The sequence below is a fragment of the Chlorocebus sabaeus genome, chromosome 3 (assembly GCF_047675955.1).
Source record: "Chlorocebus sabaeus isolate Y175 chromosome 3, mChlSab1.0.hap1, whole genome shotgun sequence".
Lineage (NCBI taxonomy): Eukaryota > Metazoa > Chordata > Mammalia > Primates > Cercopithecidae > Chlorocebus > Chlorocebus sabaeus.
The window spans coordinates 15,559,247-15,586,067 of record NC_132906.1 but is presented as its reverse complement, the minus strand read 5'-3'; the positions used below and the strand labels follow the sequence as shown (position 1 = coordinate 15,586,067).

At 42.3% G+C, this 26,821-nt stretch overlaps 1 protein-coding gene across 4 annotated transcripts in view; it reads left to right on the top strand.

The window, feature by feature from the left end:
- The window catches only part of SMAD9 (SMAD family member 9), a 75,671-nt gene that overhangs the window by 31,699 nt on the left and 17,151 nt on the right, over positions 1 to 26,821 (top strand). For 2 of the 4 annotated variants that reach the window (XM_007960175.3, XM_037986805.2), the window contains exons 2-5: positions 7,388 to 7,985; positions 14,386 to 14,643; positions 19,989 to 20,099; positions 21,607 to 21,828. In XM_007960175.3, coding sequence (XP_007958366.1) covers positions 7,574 to 7,985; positions 14,386 to 14,643; positions 19,989 to 20,099; positions 21,607 to 21,828 — 1,003 coding nt within the window. In that variant the 5' untranslated portion in view covers positions 7,388 to 7,573. Of the gene's footprint in view, positions 1 to 7,384; positions 7,986 to 14,385; positions 14,644 to 19,988; positions 20,100 to 21,606; positions 21,829 to 26,821 lie in introns of those variants that run through there. The other 2 variants (XM_007960179.3, XM_073013439.1) reach the window with 2 other exon arrangements.

Sequence of the window (26,821 nt, the reverse complement as noted above, 5' to 3'; positions counted from 1 at the left end):
GAGGTCTCACTCTACAGCCCCTAGAGTGGCAGCACTTTCTTGTCCTCTTAATCTCATTGTCACCTCCTCAGGGGGTCTTCACCAGGAAGTCCAAGCAGGTCCCTGGACCCACAGTCATGTTTGTTCCTACATAAGACTTCATGACTTGTTAATATTTACATGTTTCATATCCAGATAGTTTCTAAGCCCTATATGGACAAGGGCCGTGTCTGCTTTGCTCCCCACTGGGCAGGGCCTGGCACATGATAGGCATTCATACCAGGGCCATTTGCTGAGATATGTGAATGACTGAATGGAGGCTGACATGCAGCTCAGCTCAGGTTTGTCCTTTCCTTTAGGAGACAGAGTCAACCTCTCTGTTGTGTTTCATGCCCCTTTAGAGCCACAACGTTTTGGAGATTGAGGAGATCTTGGAGGGCTTCTCTCTCAATTTCCACCGTTCAGGCTCCATCTCCCATCCTCCTGCATTTCAGTACAGCTCAGGCCCAGCCTTGGGTTCAGGGGGTCTTTTGCTGTCCGTCTCGGCTTGTCAGGGGATGCACCCATGTTGCTTTCCTCCCATGTCCTTTGGGAGCGGGATTATGGTGCAGTGGCTTAGGGTGTCTGGAGCCAGACTGCAGGGGTCTGAATCCTGGCTTACTAGTGGTGTGACCTTGGACAAGGTACTTAATCTCTGTGTACCTTGGTTTCCTCACATGTCACGTGGGGTTAATAAGCACATGCAGCTGTGACAGTGATTCAGCGAGTAAATGTACTTAAGGCACTTATCATGAAGATAGTCAACATGTGTTGGCCATCTGCCTGTCTCCCCTCTGCCTTCTCATGATCTCCATGCACTGTAGTCCTTCTAGGCACTTCCCAGCACTCGCATAGTAAGAATAGTCAGCTACTCTCTACAGTCCCTTTAGCTTATTCCCTTCTCACTTTTACTTTCTCTTTTTCCCCTTTTTTCTAATTCAGTGTTGTTGTTTTTTTAACCTTTTGGGGGTCACAGGCTCTTTTGAGAATTTAAAGAATACCTATGGACTGTTGCCTTAGAAAAACCCAGTATTTGTACAATCACCCAAAATGAGCAATTCAGATGTCCACAGATGGCTTGGAATCTCTCTACGGCCCCCTGGATAGAACTCCCATTACAAACAGCTGAGTTTCTGTTGTCTTCTTTGGTGCTGTGGGCCAAAGGTATTCCACCCAGAAAACTAGAACTGACCCTTCATGGATATTTAAGAAACCTCAGAATACAGCTAGAAAAGTCGCTTTCCAGAAGATGAAATCATGATACCATTTCTATATGTATCCAACCGCATGATACTGAACTGGCATATGCATAAAGTGATTATTTATATCTTATAATACAACTTATGATTGCTGTTCATTTGGGACATATGGGAATGCCAGGCTAGTGTAAGGGAGGACAAATTTGAATTAAATTGTGTGTGTGTGTGTGTGTTTTAAGCCCAGTTCCTTCTCAAGTTGTACAGTATAAGACATGATATGTGTGTGCCAGTGGTGATAATAACAGCCAACTGTTTTCTAGATAGAAGTCCTTTTGGGCCAGGCACGGTGGCTCAAGCCTGTAATCCCAGCACTTTGGGAGGCCGAGACGGGCGGATCACGAGGTCAGGAGATCGAGACCATCCTGGCTAACAAGGTGAAACCCCGTCTCTACTAAAAAATACAAAAAACCAGCCAGGCGAGGTGGCGATCGCCTGTAGTCCCAGCTACTCGGGAGGCTGAGGCAGGAGAATGGCAGGAGCCCGGGAGGCAGAGCTTGCAGTGAGCTGAGATCCGGCCATAGCATCCAGCCTGGGTGACAGAGCAAGACTCTGTCTCAAAAGAATAAAAAATAAAATAAAATAAAATAAGATAGAAATCCTTTTGGACATAGTTTTATACTTGTGTGTAAAGTATAAAGAAATTATTGTAAAGTAAAATAAGCATTTATTGTGGCTGTATTAATTACCAGTGTACAAAAAGTGCTGCAGAAATAGTCTAGATAACAGTGTTTCTTGGAGGGGGTTAAATGTTCCTTCAGCAAAAGTGTTCACTTTCTAAATTGGTTAGTAAACTGTTTTATAGATACCAAGGTATACTTAATGCTGATCATGGATTAGAGGGTCAAAATCGATAAGCTTGAAAAATTAAAAGACAAAAACAAATAAGGAAATCATGATGTTTTATCGTGGTGATTGTTTCTGGACTAGGCCCTCGCAGAACAAACACGTGCTCCCTGACCCCCTGGGCTGACCACATTGTGCAGCCTGGTAGGTGATGGAGGCCTTGGCCACATTGACCCAAAAGCAGTGCCCGTGAAGGATTGCTCAAAGGTTCCATGTGCCCAGGGCTTAGGAATGCTCCATCTTAAATGGTATTTTTTAAATTGTATTTTCTTCAGGATTAAAATCACCAACTGAACCTTCCAAGGAGATCAACTGAGTGGAAATAATCTTCAGTAACTGCTAATGGGAGCTGGATTTAAAACTGTCAACTTAAAATAAAAACGCTTATGTCTCCTGAACTGTTACCCAGCCGGGTAAATTGTTTTTTACTGTGGAATTATATGCACTTAAATCATGGTGTATGCATGTGGTCAGCACTGCTTTTCTTTTAAGTGGGTTTGTTTATTTAAAAGACTCGAAAATGAGAAGTTGTTTTCTTCCTCAGTTGGGGTTTATTGTAAAACTCGATGCCAGAAAAAGAAAAAAGTACTGTTTGTGTGCTGCGAGTGTATGAAGTGTGTCCTTTCCAGAGAAAGGACAGTCATGGTGTTTTTTTTCTCTCTGCCCAAAGACGGAAAGCTCTAAGGACCAGCAGGAGGCTTTGTGGGAGATCTGGGCTTGTGAACGCTAATCACGCACTGACCAATGGTTTCAAACACAGGAATGCCCAGTATATGTTTTTACTCTTATTCCTTTGCAGTAATTCAAATACTACTAAAATGAAACAAGTAGCTGGAGAGCAAAGTGGGACTTGGTTCATGTTGGTAGATGATACTTGTTATTAACAGGGTCAGTTTGATAGCCGTGTCAGAGCTGTTGTTTTGCCCTGCTCTGTGCTATGAAGTGTCATGAGTGAAGGTCATGCTCGACTGCTACGGGTAGTCCCAGTAGCATCAAAGCAGCTGAGGAAGTCTTGAGATCCCATGTGGCACATCCAGCCAACGGCCCTTGAGTCATGGACCCATTTCCCAGGCAGACCCTTCCCTGGAGACTGAGCCTTGTCTTGATCTGCAAATGAGGAGGGGGTGGGATCCAGAGAGACAACATGACTTGCCTAAGAGCACACAGTTGATCTGTGACAGGGATGCACGATTTTCTTACAAAAGTGAGACTATACCACACCAAAAAAATCTTAGAAAATTATCCTAATCCACCACAGTTTATATTTTTATTTTTTATTATTTTTATTATTTTTCGAGACAGGGTCTCCCTGTGTTGCCCAGGCTGGAGTCCAGTGACACAATCATGACTCACTGCAACTTCCGATTCACAGGCTCAAGCGATCCTCCTGCCTCCGTCTCTCAAGTAGCTGGGACTACCTGTGCACACCACCACACCCAACTAACTTTTGTATTTTTTGTAGAGATGGTGTTTCATCATGTTGCCCAGGCTTATCTCAAATTCCTGAGCTCAAGGCATCTGCCCGCCAATGCCTCCCAAAGTGCTGGGATTACAGGCGAGAGCCACCGTGCCCGACCAGTTTATTATTATTTTTTTTAACTGTGATTTAAATCCTTTTAAGTGCAGCCCAGTTATCCTCTCAGGAATTTTCCAGACTTCCCACCCCCTCAGGTTTTGCTCACTTATTGTTTGTTTCATTCTTCTTTGCACTTTTTAGAAATGTAGTAACTGAGAGAAATACTAATCGCCCCTCCTCCTGTTGTTGCAGCCAGTTGTTTTTTCACTGAACGCTCTGAGGGTGCTCTGTTTTCATTGTTATGGTGAACCTGGGCCATGGAGTTATCAGGAGATGACAGTAGGTTAGGGCTTAGAGTCTGTGGGCATTTCAGTTCTCTGACGATGGAAAGCTATTCGGAGCCAGGTTGACACAACTGAACAAACTTGCACTGTTAATGTCAGGGTGATGACCACCTGGAGACAAACAGGGAGGCCCTTTGTTCTACTAGTGGCTAAAACATTATAGGAATGAGAATGAATAACCTTTATGAACCCTAGAGTGCACTGCCTGGACAGATAGAAACAACCTAGACAAGGGGACGGGGTCTCTGCCATCCAGACCAGAGTGTAGTGGTGCAGTCATAGCTCACTGCAGAGTCAAACCCCTGGGCCCAAGTGATCCTCCCACCTCAGCCTCCTGAGTAGCTGGGACCTAGGCTGTAAGCCACCACACCTGGCATGATTCATTTTTTACACTTAATTTTTCTATTAAAAATATGCCAAGCATACAAACAAGCGTAGAAAATAATATTTTGAACATCTGTATACCCACCAGTCAGCCTCATTAAAATCTTTTTGATATTTTCTATTTCTAGCCTACCTGGAGGCCGCTATTATGAATTGGGTATTTATCACTCTTGAAGTCCTCAATTTAACTCTTCGGGGCCTCCCTCAATGCAAGGGCCTGCGTTTAATGGGACAGGAGCAGTATCTTGCAGCAGTAAAATCATAGTTTTGGAACTGTCATGAGACCACTATAATGATTTGAAATGTGTCAGTGAGATCGGTCTGCAGAGAGCCGAGGTGTTTCAGACCCTAGATTCGTGACTAGATGGCAGTTCCCCAAAGTATGAGAAAGTATGGTGGCCACTGAAGGTCACTCATCAAGGTAAACCTCAGACAGACAGTTTCAAGAAAAATGTATGGTTTAGGAGTAGTGCTTTTCAAACTTTTTTTATTGTAACCCAACTTAACAAGTAAATTTTCCACTGTGACCCTGGACACATACACCGCCCCCCCCCACCGCCACACACACACACACACACAAACACACACACACACACACACACACACACACACAGAGCACATACTTCTGAATGAAAATTCTTAATGAAATGATTATTATTATACTTACTATTTTTGTCAGCTGCTCTGCAATAAAGTCTATTTTGTTTTATTGTTTGTACAAAAGCTGTTTTGTTCCAATAAATAGAGTTCACATGCTATTGGTAAATAGGCACCCACAGTTTAAAAAAATGAACCAAACAAAACCTGGTTTAGGGAACCGTTTCTTGTTTCATGGAGCAAAAGTTTCTGAAAGGTGTATTTGGTTTAACTCTGCTGAGTGGTTTTATAAAAAGCTTTTCTCTACGACTGACCTCAGCTTAAAGATCTATGCCACAACTTACTGACGATGAATCCCATGTAAAACTAAGCAGAATTCACAACTGTTTTGGGGTTCAGGTTATTCTATCATGAGACTTCTCCTTAAAGCTCCTAACCCTCTTCAGCCATTGCTTTAAGGCAGCCTGACTAGATTAAGTAAACAGAACTTGAACACAGTGACTGAACTATATAAATTCATGATTGTTAAGCCACAAAAGCAACCTTTCCAAATAAAACTGAGTGTAAGTCAAACTGCCAAGCGAACAAGGGCAGCTATGGAGCTCTCAACTCTCCCTTTTGTCATAGTTTATCTCTGTACAATGCCAGATGAGGAATAAAGTGATGTGACTATTGCTTTATACTCATTAAATCTCATCCGTTTTTGTGGGACCATAGTGCCATCCTCCTCACCTGAGGTGCCCGATAATGATCACTCTAGCAGGGGGTTCTAAGGCACCTATGTTCAAAAGAAGTTTATAGAATTGGACTCAGAAGGGTACAGCTTGCCCTCCAGGGAAGCAAAGGAGAAAATTATATTTAATGCATATTAAACAAACAATTGTTGGAGACTATGAGCTACATTGATTCCAATAGCCCAAAATACTTGAGTCAGCTTGCTCCAAAATGTTACCAGCCAGCCATTTTAAACATTAATGAGGCGGCTGGTCTCTAAAATCTGGAAGGACGAGGAGGTTTTGTTTAAGCCAGCTGTTTCACAGGAGAGGAAATACAGTTCTACCTCAGGAAATTTAAATGAGACTGCTGAATAACTGGGAAAGAACATCTCCTGTGGATGAGAGGGCAAAGAAGAATTCAGCTGATTTTATACCAAATAACAAACGTGACAGCTGTGCTATCTTGTGTATGTATTTGTGTCTGTGATAGTGTATAATTTCTAGAAAAGCAGTTGTCAGGCATTTGAGTCTTAAAAATTTTCACTTTAAAAAATCATCGAGAACAAAGAACTCTTGCCTCTGTGGGCTGGATCTATTAATTTTTACCGTTTTAAAAATTAAAACTAAGATATTTAAAAATATTTAGTGATTCATTAAAAACTATTCCATATTAACATAAAATATTTTTATTTAAAACATTGTTTTTGTAAGTTATTGAGAAGAGTATTACTGAGTATTATTGAGAAGTATTACTAAGTATTATTATTAAGACAAGAGTATTATTGAGTTTTATATTACTGCAAATCTATTTAATACTTGGTTTAATAAATGGCACCTAGATTGTCATTATCTGTTTCTCCATATACTCTGTTGTGCTATGTTGTTTTGGTTGAAGTGTGTAAAGAGAAGTTAGTTCACACAAATAAGTAATTGGAAAAGAGAGAACCTCACAGTCCCATTAAAAGGATCTCAGGGACTCCCAGGGATCCTTGGGGCACACTTTGAGAGCCACTGTCCTGAAAAGTAGTTTGGAAGACTATGTTAAGTGTGGCTGTCCAGGAGTGGTGAGATTATTCACGATCCTGTTTTTTTTTTTTTTTCTTTTCATTAGTATTTATTTTCTACAAGAAGATGGATTGCTTGTGCAAACTAAAAATGAGAAAGAAAGAAAGAACATATGTTGAGGGAAGATTATGGGGGCCCTGGAAAAACCCAGGCAGAGGAGTTTACACTTGGGAGACCAAGGAGCCACTGTGATTTCTTAAATGGGAAAGTGCTAAGAGCCATGTTTGGGAGTAAGTGGATTAGAATGGAAAGAGAGAAGGGGAGATGCTACTTCAGAGGAGTGGTGTGGTGGGCCAGACCTCAGGTGTCGGCGGAAATGGAGAGAAAGGGACAAACTCCAAAGACTTTGAAGGCAAAATGACCTGAGACCGGGATATAGGGAATAGGGGAGAGGGCAGAGTCAAAGACAACAGTTTTCAAATTAAAACATTTGAAGAATGTTTCGTCCCTTCTGTCCAACTTTGGGGCCTGGTTCTGTTGCTCAGGTTGGAGTGCAGTGGCGCAGCCTCGACCCTCCTGGGCTCAAGCGATTCTCGTGCTTGAGTAGCTGGGACTGCAGGTGTGGATCACCTCTTTGTATCCAACTTCAACTTTTTCTGAATGTTACCCTGATTAAACTAACTGAAGTCTTGTCGTGTTTTCCAGAGTTGGCCAGCGTGTGCAAGGGATTAGGAGAAAGTCAACACACTTCTCAACTTGAATTGGTCCTAGCCGCTCCCAGAAGAACGGGCGGGTTGGCCCCTATGCCACCCTTGGAGAGCTGCTCGCCGCCCACTTTGCCGTGAAGGGCTGTGCGGTTCCCGTGCACGCCGGAGCCTGCTGTGGCCCCTTATGCACTCCACCACCCCCATCAGCTCCCTCTTCTCCTTCACCAGCCCCGCAGTGAAGAGACTGCTAGGCTGGAAGCAAGGAGATGAAGAGGAAAAGTGGGCAGAGAAGGCGGTGGACTCTCTAGTGAAGAAATTAAAGAAGAAGAAAGGAGCCATGGACGAGCTGGAGAGGGCGCTCAGCTGCCCGGGGCAGCCCAGCAAGTGCGTCACGATTCCTCGCTCCCTGGACGGGCGGCTGCAGGTGTCCCACCGCAAGGGCCTGCCCCACGTGATTTACTGCCGCGTGTGGCGCTGGCCGGATCTGCAGTCCCACCACGAGCTGAAGCCACTGGAGTGCTGTGAGTTCCCATTTGGCTCCAAGCAGAAAGAGGTGTGCATTAACCCTTACCACTACCGCCGGGTGGAGACTCCAGGTGGGTCGTCTTTACCACGTCGAGGTTTATTTTCAGAGTGAAGGGCGTGTGCCCCATTGATGGAGAATGACGGGGTACCAGCAAACAGGGACCTGTCCCTAAAGAGAGAGAGAGGAGAGGGAGGTTCCGTTTTGAGGGACTGGTCCACATTTTTGTTTCCTGGAATGAGGCAGATGTCCAGTCAAAGAAAGAAGGTTCCCATGAAACCATATTCCTGCCTGGAATGCCACAGGAACACTCAATCCGAAGAGAATCACAGTAAAAACCTGTTATAGCCAGTGTGAGGGAATGAAGATAAACTAGCCAGAAAAATCTAGAAAGAAGATACTTTCATTTGATTTCATTATGCTTGTAAGCTTTGTGTGATTTTGAAAATGAGGCAGATGGCTAATCAAAGAGAGAAAACTCCCATAAAAGTTTTATTTTGAGGTATCTCAGACAAGTTGACATAATCTTTTACCAGTTCTTGGGGTCCTGAAAAGTTTTTAAAACTGACTTGATAATGATGAGCTATAAAAATTAAACATCATTCTCCCCCCCTCAAACAACTGAACTGAACTATAGTAAACTGAACTAAGGCGGGGTTTTTGGCTGCTACTTTGTTCAAGTTCAGGTAAATAGAAGGTATTTTGTATGTAGGTCTGACAACAGCCAGTGAAAGAGTTGCTGGAAATCATTCCAGGCAGTTATTTTGAAAAATGGTTTTAAATACAGATAGGTATCACTTAATGATGGAAATACATTCTGAGAAATGCATCAGTAGGTAATTTCTTCTTTGTGTGAACACGCTGGAGTGTACTTACACAAACCTAGGTGGGATAGCCTGCTACACCCTTAGGCTGTATGGTGTAGCGTGTTGTTCCTAGGCTACTAACCTGCACAGCATGCTACTGTACTGAATACTGTAGGCAATCCTGACCACAGTGGTATTGAATGTATGTGAACAGATCTAAACATACAGTATCATAATCTTAGGGACCACTGTCTTACATGTGGTCCCTCAACAAAAACGTGATTACACAGTGCATGACTGTATAGGAAAGTACCTTTCTAAAACCCTTCACACCCCTGTATGTGTGTGTGTATGTATATTTTATATATATGTGTATTTTATACATATATATATATATCTGTCTATCTGTATTTCCCCCTTCTCTTGGAGAAGTCAGGTGTTTATCTTTGTTCCTTCACACTGGCTATAACAGGGTTTCACTGTGATTCTCTTTGATTGTTTCTGTGGCATTCCACACACGAACACAGTTTTAGGAGAGCTTTCTCTCTTTGGCCATCTGCCTCATCCCAGGAAACCAAAGCACTGACGCGTTAGCTCATGGAAATTGCCCATGTCCAATGAAGAGATGGTCCCATCTACGTAGGCAGGTTCAGTTAACCTTAAAACAGTATCCAATAAGTGACTCATGCCCAGCCTACCTCAGTCTTAGCTAAGTGATCTTTCCAGCTCCCAGAACTTAAGGAAGTCATCTACCTGTGTGTGGATGCCTCCCACAGCCCATTCAGGGACTGAGGCCCTGGCTGAGAAGGTATTAGAAGGTTCCACATGCTTGGCAAATCTGATGTGTTTCCCCTAAATCCTGGAACGAGTTGCTTTCCTCCCTTCTTCCCTGCTTCGTTTTGACTCTCTTTGTTTACTTTAAAAAAAAAAAAAAAAAAAAAAAGTCAATAATATCTACGCTTATAATAAAATGACTTGATTCCATTTTGTGTTTCAAAGATTTGAATTACATTAAGCATCCAAAATATGCCCAAATGGAAAACTGTTCATTAAAAAATCATTTCTCTCTTCCTGAATAATGTAGTTGTAAAATGTAACAACTTGTAAGAATTATCTTGTAAAATGTACCTGGTTTTCCTTTTGAATATTCAAAAGCCTAATTTTAAAGAACTGTTTGACCTTTTAGTTTTTCATGTTTTTTGTTTTTTGAGACAGAGTCTCGCTCTGTTGCCGGGCTGGAGTGCAGTGGCGCACTCCCTGCTCACTGCAACCGCCGCCTCCCAGGTTCAAGCGATTCTCCTGCCTCTGCCTCTGCCTCCTGAGTAGCTGGGACTAGAGGCATGTGCCACCTTGCCCAGCTAATTTTTGTATTTTCAGTAGAGACGGGGTTTCACCATGTTAGCCAGGATGGTTTCCATCTCTTGACCTCGTGATCCACCCGCCTCGGCCTCCCAAAGTGCTGGGATTACAGGTGTGAGCCAACACACCTGGCCCTTAGTTTTTCCTGTTCTGTAAGATTCTTTTAGGAATGATAGTGTGAATGTCTTACGTATGGTAAATAGATTTCATTTTATCATAATTTAGCTGTGAATTTCCAGAAGGAAAGATGGGTGTAAAATTAATTTAAGGTAATATTTAAGTTACAGAGGCTTTTCTTCCTCTTGTGATATTTTTAATAGAAAAAGTAGGTTTTATATCCAGTGAGCAATCCATATTTAAAGTAAATATTTTAAGAATAACAAAAATGTTAACGTTAAACAAGTTTGCTGACTTCCTATTTATCATAAAGCTGAAGTTTTGCCTTTGAAATCTCATTTTTTGGCCATCTATTTTAGATCAATTGAAGGCTGTGTTCCCATTTTCTTTGCATCCACACATCCACTTCAATAATTGACTTCAGTGCTTTCCAAGTTATGTGTGGTGAGGGATCAATTTTTATTTTTTTAATTTCCGGTCCTTCAAACGAATACTTTTATAGTACAGACAAATTATTAGGCAAATGAAATTTTAAAAAGACTTAGAAAATATAAGCCCAATTTAAAAAATTATTTAAAGAAATATAAACTATAAACTGTGAAATTGCTGTGAAAAGTTTCTAAGCACTAATTTCTTCACAGACCGGTCCCCAACAGTTGTCCAAGGGTCCCCAGTCCTCAGACCACACTTTACCTGGCATGGGTCTGGTGGAAGCCGTGCAAGACTGTTGTGGTACATGATGATTTTACTCCATTAGGCCAGAGGTTATTTCAGGAGTGTAATTTCTTTTTTATAAAATATTCATATTATATCAAAACCACATGACTTTTTAAAAAAAGACAAAAGTGTTTTTTTCCAGCTCTGTTTTGCACCCCCATGTGCCCTGTAACTCCTTCTGCTGTTTCCTCCTGGGTAACACTGAGATGTAAAGATAGCGTGGTATTTAAAAGTGGCATAAGATAGGAATAAGTGTCTATAAGCGCACTGTCATATTTACAAGCAGCAGTTGAGATGTAGAAGTGGAATTAAGTAATTAGGGATAGCTGTGTTTTTGAGTGAAAGTATTTAAAAATATGATCTGTGCACATTTAAGGCAACTGAGCCAGTCAGGTCAAATAACAACTAGGATAAAACCATCAGTTTTCTTTGCAAACATCCACTGGCTTTGATTTTACCCAGATGGTAAAAATATATTATCAAGATAGTTGTTATGATAAAGGAAATATATCATTTATTTTCTCTTGGTGCCTCAGATCTACAGGCCATGAAGAAATAGAAGTCTCTACATTCAGATGGATAGGAGCCATTATATTTTTATCAGTGTTAGGAATACACTGTAGATATTTTACATTAAAACTGAAGTCACAGAGATTATTCAAATTCTTCTTCATAAAAAAGTGAGTGTTTATGTGAACATTGGTAACGTTTTGATGAAGGGTCATTGAAAAAGAAACCATATGGATTTGCTGTGTCAATTCCTCACTTCAGACTACTCATGAGGCACAAAATCTTTTTTTTCCTGCATAGTTATGGAATATTAACACATTAAAGGAAATTTAATGGTTTATTATCCATGTCACTGTTTCATGGTGATGTTGAATGTTTATTCTCTGGTGTCATAGGCTGCATATGTATATAAATACTAGCTTGTAAAAGGGGAAGAAATTATGTGTTTCTCTGCCACCCTCACTTGTAGCAATTTTAGTTTAAAACCTTTCATTTACCCTTTTGAGTTTATTTTCTGTCCATGTAACTGAAAATTATTGCTTGTTAAAAAAGAGAGGTGTATGATGTCAAAGGCAGATGGCAGACTTTGGGGTTAATGTCACTGTTATTGTTATTGTCTGTTTATTCCAAAACATTTACCTTTTTTAAGACCTTATTTTTTAGAGCAGTTTTAGAACATTTACTTTTTGTGAGTTTTTATTAATACTTGCCTGTGACTGACAAATCAATAGTGTGATTAGAACCAAGATCTGTCCTATTTATACCCAGAGACAAACTGTTTTAAACAATTCTTGCTTAGTTCTTTTGTATTTCTTTCTATTATTACTAAGAATTATGACAGTAACTCTAGATAATACATGCTTACATATCTCTTTCCAAATTTGTGACCTTTAGATGTCATTGACTGTCTAACATAAAAGATGAGGATTTCACTCACTTATTTATATTTATATATATGTATATATATACACACACACATTTTTCTTTTTTTTTTTTTTTTGGAGACAGAGTCTCTCACTGTCGCCCAGGCTGGAGTGCAGTGGTGCGATCTTGGCTCACTGCAAGCTCTGCCTCCCAGGTTCACACCATTCTCTTGCCTCAGCCTCCTGAGTAGCTAGGACTACAGGCAACCACCACCATACCCGGCTAATCTTTTGTATTTTCAGTAGAGACAGGGTTTCACCATATTAGCTAGGATGGTCTCGATCTCCTGACCTTGTGATCCGCCTGCCTTGGCCTCCCAAAGTGCTGGGATTACAGGCATGAGCCACCACACCTGGCCTCACTCACTTATATTTTAGTCTTCTTCCTTCCTCCTCTTCTCAGTCCTTGATTTCTATATTTTAGTTCATAGTTTGTATTTGTTTTTGGTTATTCCAGTGGTTTCCACTGTGGAATTTGGGGATAAGAATTATTTGTCCTCAGAAGGGCATTGGTCATTGACTTCTAGTAGCCAGGGTTGGAGTGGGAGGTTGAGGTTGGTTGATTCTCATTTCTTTGTAGGTGACTTTGTGGTAATCCTCTAGGAGCTTTTGGAATATTCCAGTTATCCCGCAATGTTTGAAATTCAAGATGGAAAGACTAGGTCGGGATCTTATTTTCATTAATTGAGCTCAGCGCACTCTGTGGCTGTTTTCAATATGAAGACATAGGTCCTTTGTGGCTCTTTGAAGTTTTCCTTTGTTATTTCTTAGGCCGCTTCCCCCTTGTGTTTTCTTTGCCTCTCTGTCTGGAACTTATGTTGGTTGCAGATGGCTCTCCAACAACATTTTTGGAGTAGCTACTTTATGCCAGGCATTGTAACCTTCTAGGAGTCGGTAGGACGTGAGGGCCTAGGCAAAACTTTCCCTTAAGAATTTGAATTTATTCTGAAATTTTGTATAGAATCAAAATCAAGAACCGTAACATTCTTTTTAAAAAATGAAATCCGAAAAAGCATAGTAAAATGAACAAACATCATTTATGTTTTCTTACTGCTGCTTACCGTTTTTTTTTTTTTTTTTTTTTTTTTTTTTTTGAGACAGAGTTTCACTCTTGTCACCCAGGCTGGAGTGCAATGATATGATCTTGGCTCACTGCAACTTCCACCTCCCAGATTCAAGCGATTCTCCTGCCTCAGCCTCCTGAATAGCTGGGATTGCAGGTTCCCGCCACCACACCCGGCTAATTGTTGTATTTTTAATAGAGACGGGGTTTCACCGTGTTGGCCAGGCTGGTCTCAAACTCCTGACCTCAGGTGATCTGGCCGCCTCGGCCTCCCAAAGTGCTGGGATTACAGGCGTGAGCCACTGTGCCCTGCTGCTGCTTATCTTTTACTTAGTCACTTTTATTATTATTCACCATTTGTATTTTACTTAATAACTTTTAATTACTCACCTTGAAATCTTTCCATTAAGGACGCATAGAATGTTTTTATTTCAGCAGCACTACTGAACCTGAAATTGTGTCTGGTCGTCTAAATAATTCAACATGATCTCTGGAGGAAAAATATTTTGGGCATCACTTAGGGTTTCATTGCAAGCAATAGAAACTGATTCTGCCTTGGGGGGAAAAAAGACTTATTTGGCAGAATTAAAGAAAGATGTAACCATCAGGTCACTAGAAGGCCAGGTATGAGGGCAGCTCTCGTCATTTCCAAGGTAGGAATAAATAGCAGGTCTCTTTAGAGTGCTGACACTAGAAAGATCCTTCTGCAAATATTTTTTGTGAACGATGACATTCTGCTTAAGATTCCGGTTACAAGGAGAAGACTGTTACCTTAGCTTACTCACATGCTCGCTTCTTAGGTGGAGATGGGGACTGAATCGACAGTTTTATGATGAGCACAAAGACTAATGGGAGTAGTTCCCAAGGGGAAAAACAGCTCCATCATCAAAAAAATAGATAAGAACAGCAAGTATCCGCTCTGTTGTGTACTGATGAGCAATGTTCAATTCTAACTGTCCTGTTCCTTTCTGATCCTAGTGCTGCCTCCTGTGCTCGTGCCAAGACACAGTGAATATAACCCCCAGCTCAGCCTCCTGGCCAAGTTCCGCAGCGCCTCCCTGCACAGTGAGCCACTCATGCCACACAACGCCACCTATCCCGACTCTTTCCAGCAGCCTCCGTGCTCTGCACTCCCTCCCTCACCCAGCCACGCGTTCTCCCAGTCCCCGTGCACGGCCAGCTACCCTCACTCCCCAGGAAGTCCTTCTGAGCCAGAGAGTCCCTATCAACACTCAGGTCAGTAAGAACTATGGTCTCTGGGGAAATACGGGAAAATAAGCCCAACATGATGATTTGTGATGAACAGTCACAATGACAGTCATTGTAACTCACATTCATATAGTGTAAACCGTTGACAAAGCAATCAGCCTTAAAATGATTAGGACTATACCCATTTTGAAGCAGTTACCCTGGAGATACAACGTGTTTTTGCTCTAGTTTTAGTTCTAATGCTCTGGAAGCTCTCAGAAACTAAATGGATTTGAATAGTATCCCTGGAAATTTCCAAGGATTTTATTTTTTTAAGGCAGTAGAAATAAGATTAAAAGACTTCTGTAATCCAAGCAGAAGACTTGGCCTGAGGACAAGCAACATGGAAGATCAATGCTAGGCCTTAACCTTGGTTGCCTCTTTCAACAATCAAAGGAAGCTTTTGCCTAAAACATATGCCTGCATCCTTTGAGTGAGACAGAAAGTGAAGCCCCCGCTCCAGCCAGTGCATTCTCCCTTTCTGGCATGTGAAGCCATGTGAAGAGCTTAAATGTAGAGCTCTTCAGTTGGCTGAATTGAGAAAGCATATGTAAGGGAAAGGGAGCCTCTAGCATGCTGTCATAATTGCATTTGCTACCATACCTGTAAAGTGGATCTAAGTTGAGATAATGAATAAAAGATACATACGCACCTCATGAGTGTGAGATAAATACTACGCGGAGCTGGCAAGTTCCTAAAGGCATGCATAAATACATTTGGTGCCAGATGTTACAGTCTGCCTCATTCATTTATTCCTGCAATCATTTACTTAATGGATATTTATTAAACTCTTACTATATGCAAGTATTGCCTTAGGATTGCTGAAAGGGGAATAAAAGGTTAATAAAAATTTTGCCTGTCCTCACAGAGCTTATACAATGTGGGAAGATAAAGAGGGAATTGCTTCTTCCCCTCTGAGTTACTTAGTTCCTTTTGCCCCTCAGCAAGTTACATAAGCATCTACTATTACATTTATTGCACTGTATTATATAATTCCTGTGTGTCTATTTTCCCCATTAAACAGTGAGCCTTCTTTTTTCTATGTCCAGCACAGAGCCTGAAATGCAGTGGTTGCTCATCAGTTGATTATTGAATAAATAAATTACTACACAGGTGTTTATTTATTTTTATTTATTTATTTATTTTTGAGATGGGGTCTTGCTCTGTCACCCAGGTTGGAGTGCAGTGGCATGATCCTGGCTCACTGCAGTCTCCGCCTCACGGTTCAAGCAATTCTCCCACCTCAGTCTCCCTAGTAGCTGGGATTACATGGGCGGCACCACCATGCCCAACTAATTTTTGCATTTTTAGTAGAGATGGGGTTTCACCATGTTGGCCAGGCTGGTCTCGAGCTCCTGACCTCAGGTGATTTGCCTGTCTCGGCCTCCCAAAGTGCTGGGATTGCAGGCATGAGCCACTGCACCTGGCCCACACAGGCATTAGAACATGGACATGGAGCTTTAGACCATAGGCACAGGTTTTATTGACTCAGTAAGTGATGACTGAGCACCTCTGAAGTGCCTGGCACTGGGCCAGTGCTAGAGGTGCAGTGATGATCAAGACAATGTAGTTGCCCCCTCTTATATGAGGTTTCAGTTACCTGAGGTCAGTTGCAGCCTGAAAATACTGAATAGAAAATTCCAGAAATAAACAATTCATAAATTTTAAATTGTATGTGGGGATGAAACCTCGTGCCATCCTATCCAGGTTCTGAATCATCCCTTTGCCCAGCGTATCTGTGTTGAAGACGCTATCCACCTGTGAGTCAATTAGTAGCTGTCTCTGTGATCAGATCAACTGTTGAGGCCTCACAGTGCTTGTGTTCAGGTCACTCTGATTTAATAGTGACCACAAAGTACAAGAGTAGTGATGCTGGCATATTGTTCGGATACTTTTACTTTATTATTAGTTACTATTCCTAATCTCTTACTGTGTTTAATAAATTAAACTTTATCACGGGTATGTATAGGAAAAAATCATAGTATATGTGGTACTCTGTACTAGCCACAACTTCGGGTATCCCCTGGGGGTCTCAGACTGTATCTCTGGTGGAGAAAGAGGACTACTGTGGTCTCTGGCCTTCAGGAGGCAGTAGCTGTTGAGAGCCATCACGTATAGGTAGCCTGTAGCAGTCCAGGCAAGTGATTATAAGGACTTGAACTAAAACAGGGATGTGGGGTTGGAAAGAGGGCAGTGAATTGGAGGAGGGGGTCTAGCAGGACTTACTGTAGGGTGAAGGCAGAGATGCTGGAGGGTAGCTTGAGAGTCATTCACTCAGTGTGGGAGCAGGTGGTTGAAGTTTTGCAAGTGGCTGAGTTCACTGAGAAGGAAGAAATACAACAGAAAGAGAAGTCATTTGAGGACAGAGCCTTGGCTAAGGAACAGGAGGATAATTGTATTACAAAATATATATTTACCTAACACACCTCTATGCTACAAAGACTTCCTGTGCTGACTTTGAATTCCTGCCCTGATTACTCTAACAGGTTGATGTTCTTTTTCCTCTTCCCACCCACGCAGGACAGACCCCAACAATGATGCAGAAGCTGGTTAGTTTCTCACCGAAGGCATAGCCCTTTTCACTTCAAAGAAAATAATTCTTGTCTGAATGATTAACAGCAAAATGCCAACCTGAGTAACAGACCCACAGATAAACAAGCGTAAAAGGAACCTTGGCGATTTACTGGTTCAGCCTCTAGATTTTTTAAAAAGCGCTATTGAGGTATAATTCACATACCATACAACCACCCATTTCAAGTGTACAAGTCAATGGCTTTTCATATGTTAATTTTTTTCAAGTGGTGGTGAAATAGATAAACACAAAATTTATTTAACTTTTTTTTTTTTTTTTTTTTGAGATGGAGTTTTGCTCTTGTTGCCCAGGCTGGAGTGCAGTGGCGCAATCTCGGCTCACTGCAACCTCTGCCTCCCAGGTACAAGCGATTCTCCTGTCTCAGCCTTCCAAGTACCTCGGATTACAGGCATGCGCCACTACACCTGGCTAATTTTTTTGTATTTAGTGGAGACAGGATTTCACCATGTTAGGCTGGTCGTGAACTCCTGACCTCAGGTGATCCACCCACCTTGGCCTCTCAAAGTGCTGGGATTACAGGTGTGCTCCACTGTGCCCAGCCCATTTTAACCGTTTTTTAAGAGTAAAATCTGGCCGGGTGCAGTGTGGCTCATGCCTGTAATCCCAGCACTTTGGGAGGCTTAGGCAGGCGGATCACTTGAGGTCAGCAGTTCGAGACCAGCCTTGCCAACCCATGTTGAAACCCTGTCTCTACTAAAAATACAAAAGTTAGCTGGGCGTGGTGGTGCACCTCTGTAATTCCAGCTGCTCAGGAGACTGAGGCACTAGAATCGCTGGAATCCCGGAGTTGGAGGCTGCAATGAGCTGAGATTGTGCCACTGCACTCTAGCCTGGGTGAGGGCTATTAAAAAAAAAAAAAAAGTACAATCTGATGGCATTAGGTGCATTAATAATATTGTGCAACCATCACCATATCTATTTTCAAAAATTTTTCATCACCCCAAACAGAAATTCCATACTGATTAAGCAATAGCTCCCCATTTCCCTACTTCCCCAGCCCCTGGTAAGCTCTAATTTACTTTCTGTCTCACTGAATTTGCCTATTGCAGGTACCTCATATACTAGATTAATACAATATTTGCCCCTTTGTGTCTGTCTTATTTCACTTAGCCAAGTGTTTTCACAGTTTGTGTTGTAGCATGTATCGGTAGTTCATCTTTGTGACTGAATGATGTCTCACTGTATGGCTATACCACATTTTAAAACATCAGTTCATTAGCTGTTGGATATTCGGATTGTTCCCACCTTTTGGCTCTAGTAAATAACACACTGCTTTCAATTCCTTCGGGTATATACCTAGGAGTGGAAGTGCTACATTATATGGTAATTCTATTTTCAGTCCCCCTTTTTTTAATTTTAATTTTTTAGAGACAGGGTCTTGTTGTTACCCAGGCTGGAGTATGGTGGCACAGTCATAGCTCACGGTAACTTCAAACTCTTGGGTTCAAGTGATCCTCCTACCTCAGCCTCTGAGTAGCTAGGATTACAGGTGCACACCACCATGCCCACCTAATTTTTAATTTTTTTTTGTAGGATGGGGTCTCATCATGTTGCCTAGGCTCATCTCAAAGCGCTGAACTCAAGTGATCCTCCCACTTCAGTCTCCCAAAATGCTAAGATTACAGGTGTGAGCCACTGTGCTCAGCCTGTTCTGCCCCTTGAGTAAATAGACGTATTTAGTCAAAGACCTACAAAAAGACCATCTTGCCTTATAACTTTTTTACCAGTGTCATAGGAGTCATAGTCCATTTTCTCAGAAGGAAATACCTTATCCATGGTTTCCTAGTATGGTCCATGAACCCTGCATTAGACTTGCCATCGGAGCATGTTAAAATGTACGTGGCTACATTCAACCACTGACCTATTGAATCAGAATTGCTAAGGATGGGGCTGAGAATCTGCATTTTTAGCAAGCTCTACTGGCAATTTTTTTGTACACTTAAGTGTGAGAACTACTTGTGTGGACAATTAGATACAACAAAGGCAGATTGATCCAACCTTTTATGCTGTTGTATTCCACCACAGGTGTAACAAGACCATTCTGAACTAACATTAGACATGCCTGCTGAAGGAATCGGTTGTTTTGTGCTGAGGCCCTCCATAAAGAGTTTTCCCTGTGCCTCATGAATTTTTATTGTGTCATGAATTATTTTCCATGGAATGCATCCCATTTGCCTAACCATGATCACTGTCCAGTCACAGAACTGACATTTGGGTAGAAGGGCCCTTCTCAGTGTGCCTTGGGTACAAGGTTACAATTATATTTCAGCTTTTCTGTGTTTTAGGGGCATATCCTGAAGTATCTCAGGGATAGAGCGTCCCCGTGGCCATTGTACAATTCATGACAACATAGAAGCTGAAAATTAAGCTCACTTCAAAGAAGGTTTAGCTTTCTCTGTGTTTTGCAAGCTGGATCACAGACTGTTCTGCTATGAGAAAAGCTAGGAGAACAGGTCCTGCATTTGAAAGTCTTGCCCTGACGTCATTAGAACTCAGTGATAACTCAAAAGTCAGAGGGAAATGGAATTGACCCTTTAGTGTGGCTCTCGGAACAACCAGTTTCTTCTGTAGAGCACTCACAATGCCACTTCAGAAGAGCCTTGTTACATTCATATTGTCTCTCTGTAGGAGTAGCACTGTCCACCAAGCTCAGGAGTTTAATGGCAAAAGATGTTGGATCCAACTGTCTTTGTGTAGTTTATCGATTTGACAATTCCTTTGTTCTACTGCTTTCTTTTAGTTGACACACCACCCCTGCCTTATCATGCCACAGAAGCCTCTGAGACCCAGAGTGGCCAACCTGTAGATGCCACAGCTGATAAACATTTAGTGCTATCGATACCAAATGGAGGTAAATTGCAGATGAACAGTGAAATGTAGCTGTTTTCCAAAAGTGTTTCCTATTACCGCCAAACAAAGCAATTCAAAAAACAGAACCAGAAATGTACTGGCCTGCTGTTTTGCATGTGTTTTAAGAGGCAAATGGGATGGCTTTGCATTTTAACTTTGACATTCCTCGGTACCATAGAATTAATGTTTTATCATCCTCATTACTAGAATAAGTTAATTTTTATTTTAACTTAGCATTTAGAAGTTTGTAGTTCTTGATGTTAAGTATGGAGTTAGGAACTCAAGAAGTTAGGGATTTTATTCTGTTTGTGTTTTTACCATATGTTTATAGTGGTGTCTTTCATTCGGCCGGAGAGGTATTCTTAGAAATATACATAAATGAGGTTTTTACAAAATTGTATTTGCATCTTATAATAGCCTAGATAAGTGTTGCTTGACTTTAATGTTTGTATAAACCACGTTGTGATCTTGCATAAATGCAGATTTTGATTCTGTAGATCTTAGGGTGGGGTCCAAGAATCTGCATTGTTAAGCTCCCATGTAATGCAGAGGCTACTGTTCCATGAGCCAGATCTTGAGTAGAGAGGTTCTAAAGAAGTGCACCATTTGAAATACTCCAAGTGAATATTTTATAAACTAAGATCCTTTTGTGAGAGAAATAACAACCCCCGAATTTATCTATTTCATAAATTTATATTTAGTGCATATAGGAACACACTCTAGAAGCAAGAATGACAAGGATGTTCAAGGAAGACAAAGATAATATAATCAATACAAAGGCAGAGAAAGGGTGTGGGTGGCAAAGAAAAGGAACTCTGAGCTTTGGTTACAGAAAAGTGACTTCACTTTATGTTGGGTGTGAAAACATTCATGGGTTTCCTGATGAAATATCCAGCTCTCTTTAAATGTGTTTTTTTTTCCATGCATAAGTAGATATCCACAAAGCAGAATGTGAGCCCCTCTATGTGGAAGCTTTTTTTTCCTTAAATAATTTAATGTCCTGTTCAGCATTATTGATTTGCTCTTTATCATAGTCAAACTATTATTTTCCATCTCTAGTTTGTTAGAAAATGATAGTTTTTGCCACAAGGTTTCAAGTGGGCACAGTAACAGCAACATGCCATCTTTCACATGTTTCTGAAAGAAGAGGTGACCTGCTAGCTTCCTTTGAGCTGTGCTTGCTTTAGGGCCGACAGTTTTTTTATGTTCATCTGTTCATGTCATGTTTTCCCTGGTCCCTTCATGACCAATACACATGTTTATAAATGCTCTAGCCATGGAAGATGAACAAGGACCATGGACTCTACATCTCAGGTGTGCTAGTGAAATGAGCCAGCCCCAAGCAGCTCCCATGAGAGCTACAAGTTCTAAAAGATTACAGAATGGCATGCTTGGTCTTGCAGCCGACTCTCTGGTGAAAAGTATTAACTAAGTTTCCTGGTGGAATCATGAACTACACAGCCCAGGTATGACACTCGCCATGTGCTCTCTGGTTTGTTTTCTTCCAGACTTTCGGCCAGTTTGTTACGAGGAACCCCAGCACTGGTGCTCGGTCGCCTACTACGAACTGAACAACCGAGTTGGGGAGACATTCCAGGCTTCCTCCCGAAGTGTGCTCATAGATGGGTTCACCGACCCTTCAAATAACAGGAACAGATTCTGTCTTGGACTTCTTTCTAATGTAAACAGAAACTCAACGATAGAAAATACCAGGAGACATATAGGAAAAGGTAAGAGCAAAGATGCCATTCCTTTAGTCGTCTAGCCAAAATGTAGATGGTCATGTGTGTAAAAGTGCACGTGACCACCCTCACATATTGGTCATGTGCCCCTGTGGAAGGACCCCAGGGCTGGTGAGCTCTGAGATAGCTCTGACATTTCCACTGGGGAAAGCACATGGGTCGCCAGGATCTTAGTCTCTGCCTCTAATGTCGTCATGCCACCTTCTAGGGGTGGCATGGACTGGGGATTGTAAAGACAAGCAAGATGATAGATATGAAGAAAGCCAGATGAAATTATTGAATAGAAGTATTATGCATTATTTTTCATTTGCCTAAAACGTGCAAACTAGGATCATTTCTGAAGAACAGGAATTCTGACTAGATGATTATTTGTATCAGGTAAAGTTCTCTTTGGAGACTTAGCAGCTGGGTAGTTAGAAAGAATGACTGATGTATGTCTGGAAGCCTTTGGCATGTGATTGGGGCTCTCCTGCGTGCAGGTGTACAGCAGCTGATGGGGTACAAGTCATACTGGTCTCTGTTCTGACCTGTGATGCTTTTGAAGCCCATCTCACTGGTCTGAGTGATGGTAGCAAATCCCAGCTGAGTGTGTGGTCTGGCTGAGGATCTTTACATTATTTTCTATTATATTGGAATAGTTGGTATCTTCAAGTGATACTATGGAGTCACAGATGTAAAGAACCTTCTTCAGTCATTTGACCTTTTTCTCTCTCCATCCAGCACTTAAACCACCTTGGGAAGGGAGCCTGAGCCTTTTCTTTGAAATTTCCAGGGGAGATTCATTGTTCCATTTGGTGGTGCATTCTGATATTCTTCCTAACATGCCTTCAAAATGTCTCCTGCTGGGGTAAACCTAAAAGCCATTGTTTAGAAACAGGCTGAAATCATTCATTGATGTTGACTCTTAATGGAGACAGTTACTTTATGTTTATTTATATTCTGTCTCCATAGTGGCTTTGAGGCAACTTACGAGAAACCACTGCAGTGAAATGATATATGAAAAATAGAAAATCAGAAACACAGGGTTGAGGGGAGGGGAGAAGAATCCAGATGTTCCAGATATGTCATCCATAAGGGTTAACGTTGTTAACCAAGCTAAGCAGGGTCGGGCCTGGTGAGTACTTGAATGGCACAATGCCTGACCTCCTGGGAATGCAGCCCAGTAGGCCTCAGCCTTATTTACCTAACCCCTACTCAAGATGGAGTTGCTCTGGTTCAGACGTCTCTGACACAGAGAGCTGGAGAAGGTGGTGGTGATTTTGCTCTAGATTTCCTGACAGGGAGAGAAGAAATGAAAACCTCACTCTGGAATGTAATTTTTATCCCAAAGTGGGAAAATAGCCATTCCTCAAAGGAAATAATCTTTGAATTAATTCTTAAACAAGTTTCTTGAGTATGGCTTTACTTTCAAATGATTTTTAGAAGAATCTTCAGTGAACTCTCAAGGCAAAACATTAACACATGACGTTGTGAAGCCGTTTGCTGAGGAGCTTTGCAGATTGGTCTGTGTGTTCAGTTTCCGCTGGTGCCGGTGGATCCAAAGACAGGATTCAAATATTAAAGGAGTGCTGAATGTGTTCTAGGAACCTGTCTGCAAGTCGCTTCTTCAAGGTGCTCCTGCTAAGGACATGGAGAGTCTGCTGTAAAGGAATATCTGAGACTGCGTAATTTATAAAGAAAAGAGGCCGGGCATGGTGGCTCATGCCTGTAATCCCAGCCCTTTGGGAGGTGGAGGTGGGCAGATCATGGGAGTTCGAGACCAGCCTGACCAACATGGAGAAATCCCATCTCTACTAAAAATACAAAATTAGCCAGGTGTGGTGGCGCATGCCTCTAATCCCAGCTACTAAGAGGCTGAGTCAGTAGAATTGCTTGAACCTGCGAGACGGAGGTTGCAGTGAGCTGAGATCGTGCCATTGCACTCCAGCCTGGGCAACAAGAGCAAAACTCCGTCTCAAAAAAATAAACGAAAAAAGAAAAGAGGTTTGTTTGGCCCATGGGTCTGCAGGCTGTACTGCAGCACGTGTGCTGGCATGTGCTTCTGGGGAGGGCTTTCGGAAGCTTCTAATCGTTGTGTAAGGCAAAGGTGAGCCTGTGTGTCACCTGGGAAGAGACAGAAAGAGAGAGAAGGGAGGGAGGTGCTAGGCTCTTTTTAACAAATCGATCTGCAGGAACTAATAGAGTGAGAATTCACTCATTACCTCAAGGAGGGCACCAAGCAGATCATGAGAGATCTTTCTGGGTGCCCGAGACACCTCCCATCAAGCCCCACCTCCAATACTGAGAATCAGATTTCGATGTCGGATTTGGAGGAGTCAGATATCCCAATTATATCCGTAGCTCCTGTGTTGTTGACTGAGAGCTCATCTTTAGGGTTAAGAAGCCACATGAGCAAGAGCTGGGACTGATGGCCTGTTCCACAAACCGGAGCATCTAATAGTGCTCCCCTCGATGCAAGGGTACTCACTGTCACGTGGTCCGAAGGCAAAGTGACACTTTTCTCAGGCTGCTTAGGAATTACTCCAATGTGGAAAAACAAAAAAAAAAAAATGTTTTTAGACGTGCCACAAGCCTTGCCATAAAGCATGGTGGGAAAAAGCATTGGCTTGGGAGATTTTAAAGCAAGGGCCGTCGGTCTTTTGTAACATCACAGGATTCTCTCTCAGATGCTGCCATGGGTTATCTGGGTTCTGAGCAGCGTGGCTTCCGGGAGCACCAGCCTGAATAAGTGAGCTGCAAAATGCATTCCTAGGCTAGCAAATGAGTTAACTTGCCCTGTGGAGTTAATTAGCAGACGTTAGATTTTAGTGATACGCATTCATCTCACAAATACTTACTGAGCACCGACTCTCAGCCAGACTGGACACTAGGGATGCAACAGTGGAAAAAAGACAATGCCCAGACTTCCTGGATTACTTGCTGCTGGGGAAAGACAGACACGAAATACAACATATGGTATGTCCAGTAGAAAAACACAAAGCAGGGGAAGAGAATGGAGACTTTAAACCAGCGTAACCAGGGAAGGCCTTCCTGAAAAAGTGACGTTTGAGCAGATGTTACCGGAAAGGTGTCCCAATCCAGACCCCAAGAGAAGATTCTTGGAACTCACACAAGAAAGAATTTGGGGTGAATTCATAGAGTAAACTGAAAGCAAGTTTGTTAGAGAAGTAAAGAAGCAAAAGAATGGCTACTCCACAGGCAGAGCAGCGGCATGGGCTGCTCGACTGATGATAATACAGTTATTTCTTGATTATATGCTAAACAAAGGGTGGATTTTTTCATGAGTTTTCTGGGAAAGGGATGATTTCCTGGAGCTGAGGGTTCATTTCCTTTTTAGACCATATAGGGTAACCTCCGGGCATGGTCATGGCATCTAAACTGTCATGGTGCTGGTGGAAGTGTCTTTTAGCATGCTGATGCATTATAATTACCATATAATGAGCAGTGAGGATGACCAGAGGTCATTTTCTTATTTTTTTTTATTTTTTATTTTTTTTTTAGATGGAGTCTTGCTGTGTTGCCCAGGCTGGAGTGCAATGGCACTATCTTGGCTCACTACAACCTCTACCTCCCAGATTCAAGCGATGCTCCTGCCTCAGCCTCCCAAGTAGCTGGGATTGCAGGCGTGTGCCAGCACACCCAGCTAATTTTTTGTATTTTTTAGTAGAGACAGGGTTCCACCATGTTGGCCAGGCTAGTCTTGAAATCCTGACCTCAGGTGATCTACCTGTCTAAGCCTCCCAAAATGCAGGGATTACAGGTGTGAGCCACTGCACCTGGCCTACCAGAGGTGACTTTCATGCCATCTTGGTTTGGGTGGGTTTTGGCTGGTTTCTTTATGGCACTCTGTTTCACCAGCAGAGTCTTTGCGACCTGTATCTTGTGCCAACCTCCTATGTCATCCTGTGACTCAGAATGCCCCGCATCCTGGGAATGCAGCCCAGTAGGTCGCCACCTTATTTTAACCCAGCCCTTAGTCAAGATGGAGTTGCTCTGGTTCAAATGGCTGTGACACAGAGAGCAAGGAAGTCAGTGTTCATGGAGCCTGAACCAGTCTTTCAGGTTAAATTTTAGAGCTCCCTAGCTGGGTGAGGGTCCATTCAAATTTTTGTGGGGCCTTCAAATTTTGTTTTCGGTTTGCAACATGATCTGACTTTACACTTCGAAAAGATTGCCTGGCTGTTCTATTGAGATTAATTAGACTGTGATGGGCAAGGATAGAAGATGTCTTTTTTTTTTTTTTTTTTTTTGAGATGGGTATCTTGCTCTATCACCCAGGCTAGAGTGCAGTGAAACAATCTCAGCTTACTGCAACCTCTGCCTCCAGGTTTCAAGCGATTCTCCTGTCTCAGCCTCCTGAGTAACTGAGATTACAGGCACGCACCACCACACCCAGCTAATTTTTGTATTTTTAGTAGTGACAGGGTTTCTCCATGGTGGCCAGGCTGGTCTCGAACTCCTGACCTCAGGTGATCCCCTGCCTCAGCCTCCCAAAGTGCTGGCATTACAGGTGTAAGCCACTGCACCTGGCCTGAATATATCATTTTTAAAAATTCATTTTAGTGACTGGACATGGTGGCTCACACCTGTAATCCCAGCACTTTGGGAGGCCAAGGCAGGCAGGTCACCTGAGGTCAGGAGTTCAAACCAGCCTGGCCAACATAGTGAAACTCTGTCTCTACTGAAAATACAAAAAATTAGCCGGTGTGGTGGTGGATGCCTACATAATCCCAGCTACTCGGGAGGCTGAGGCAGAAGAATCGCTTGAACCCAGGAGATGGAGGTTGCAGTGAGCCAAGATCGTGCTATTGCACTCCAGCCCGGGCGACAGAGTGAGATTCCATCTCAAAACAAAACAAAACAACAACAACAAAAAATTCTTTTTATTATAGTTAATGATGAGCCATTCCCCTACCCAGTAGATATCAATTAGCCTTCACGCCACTTCTGGCTTGTATTCCTTGTGACTTAAATTAGCTGA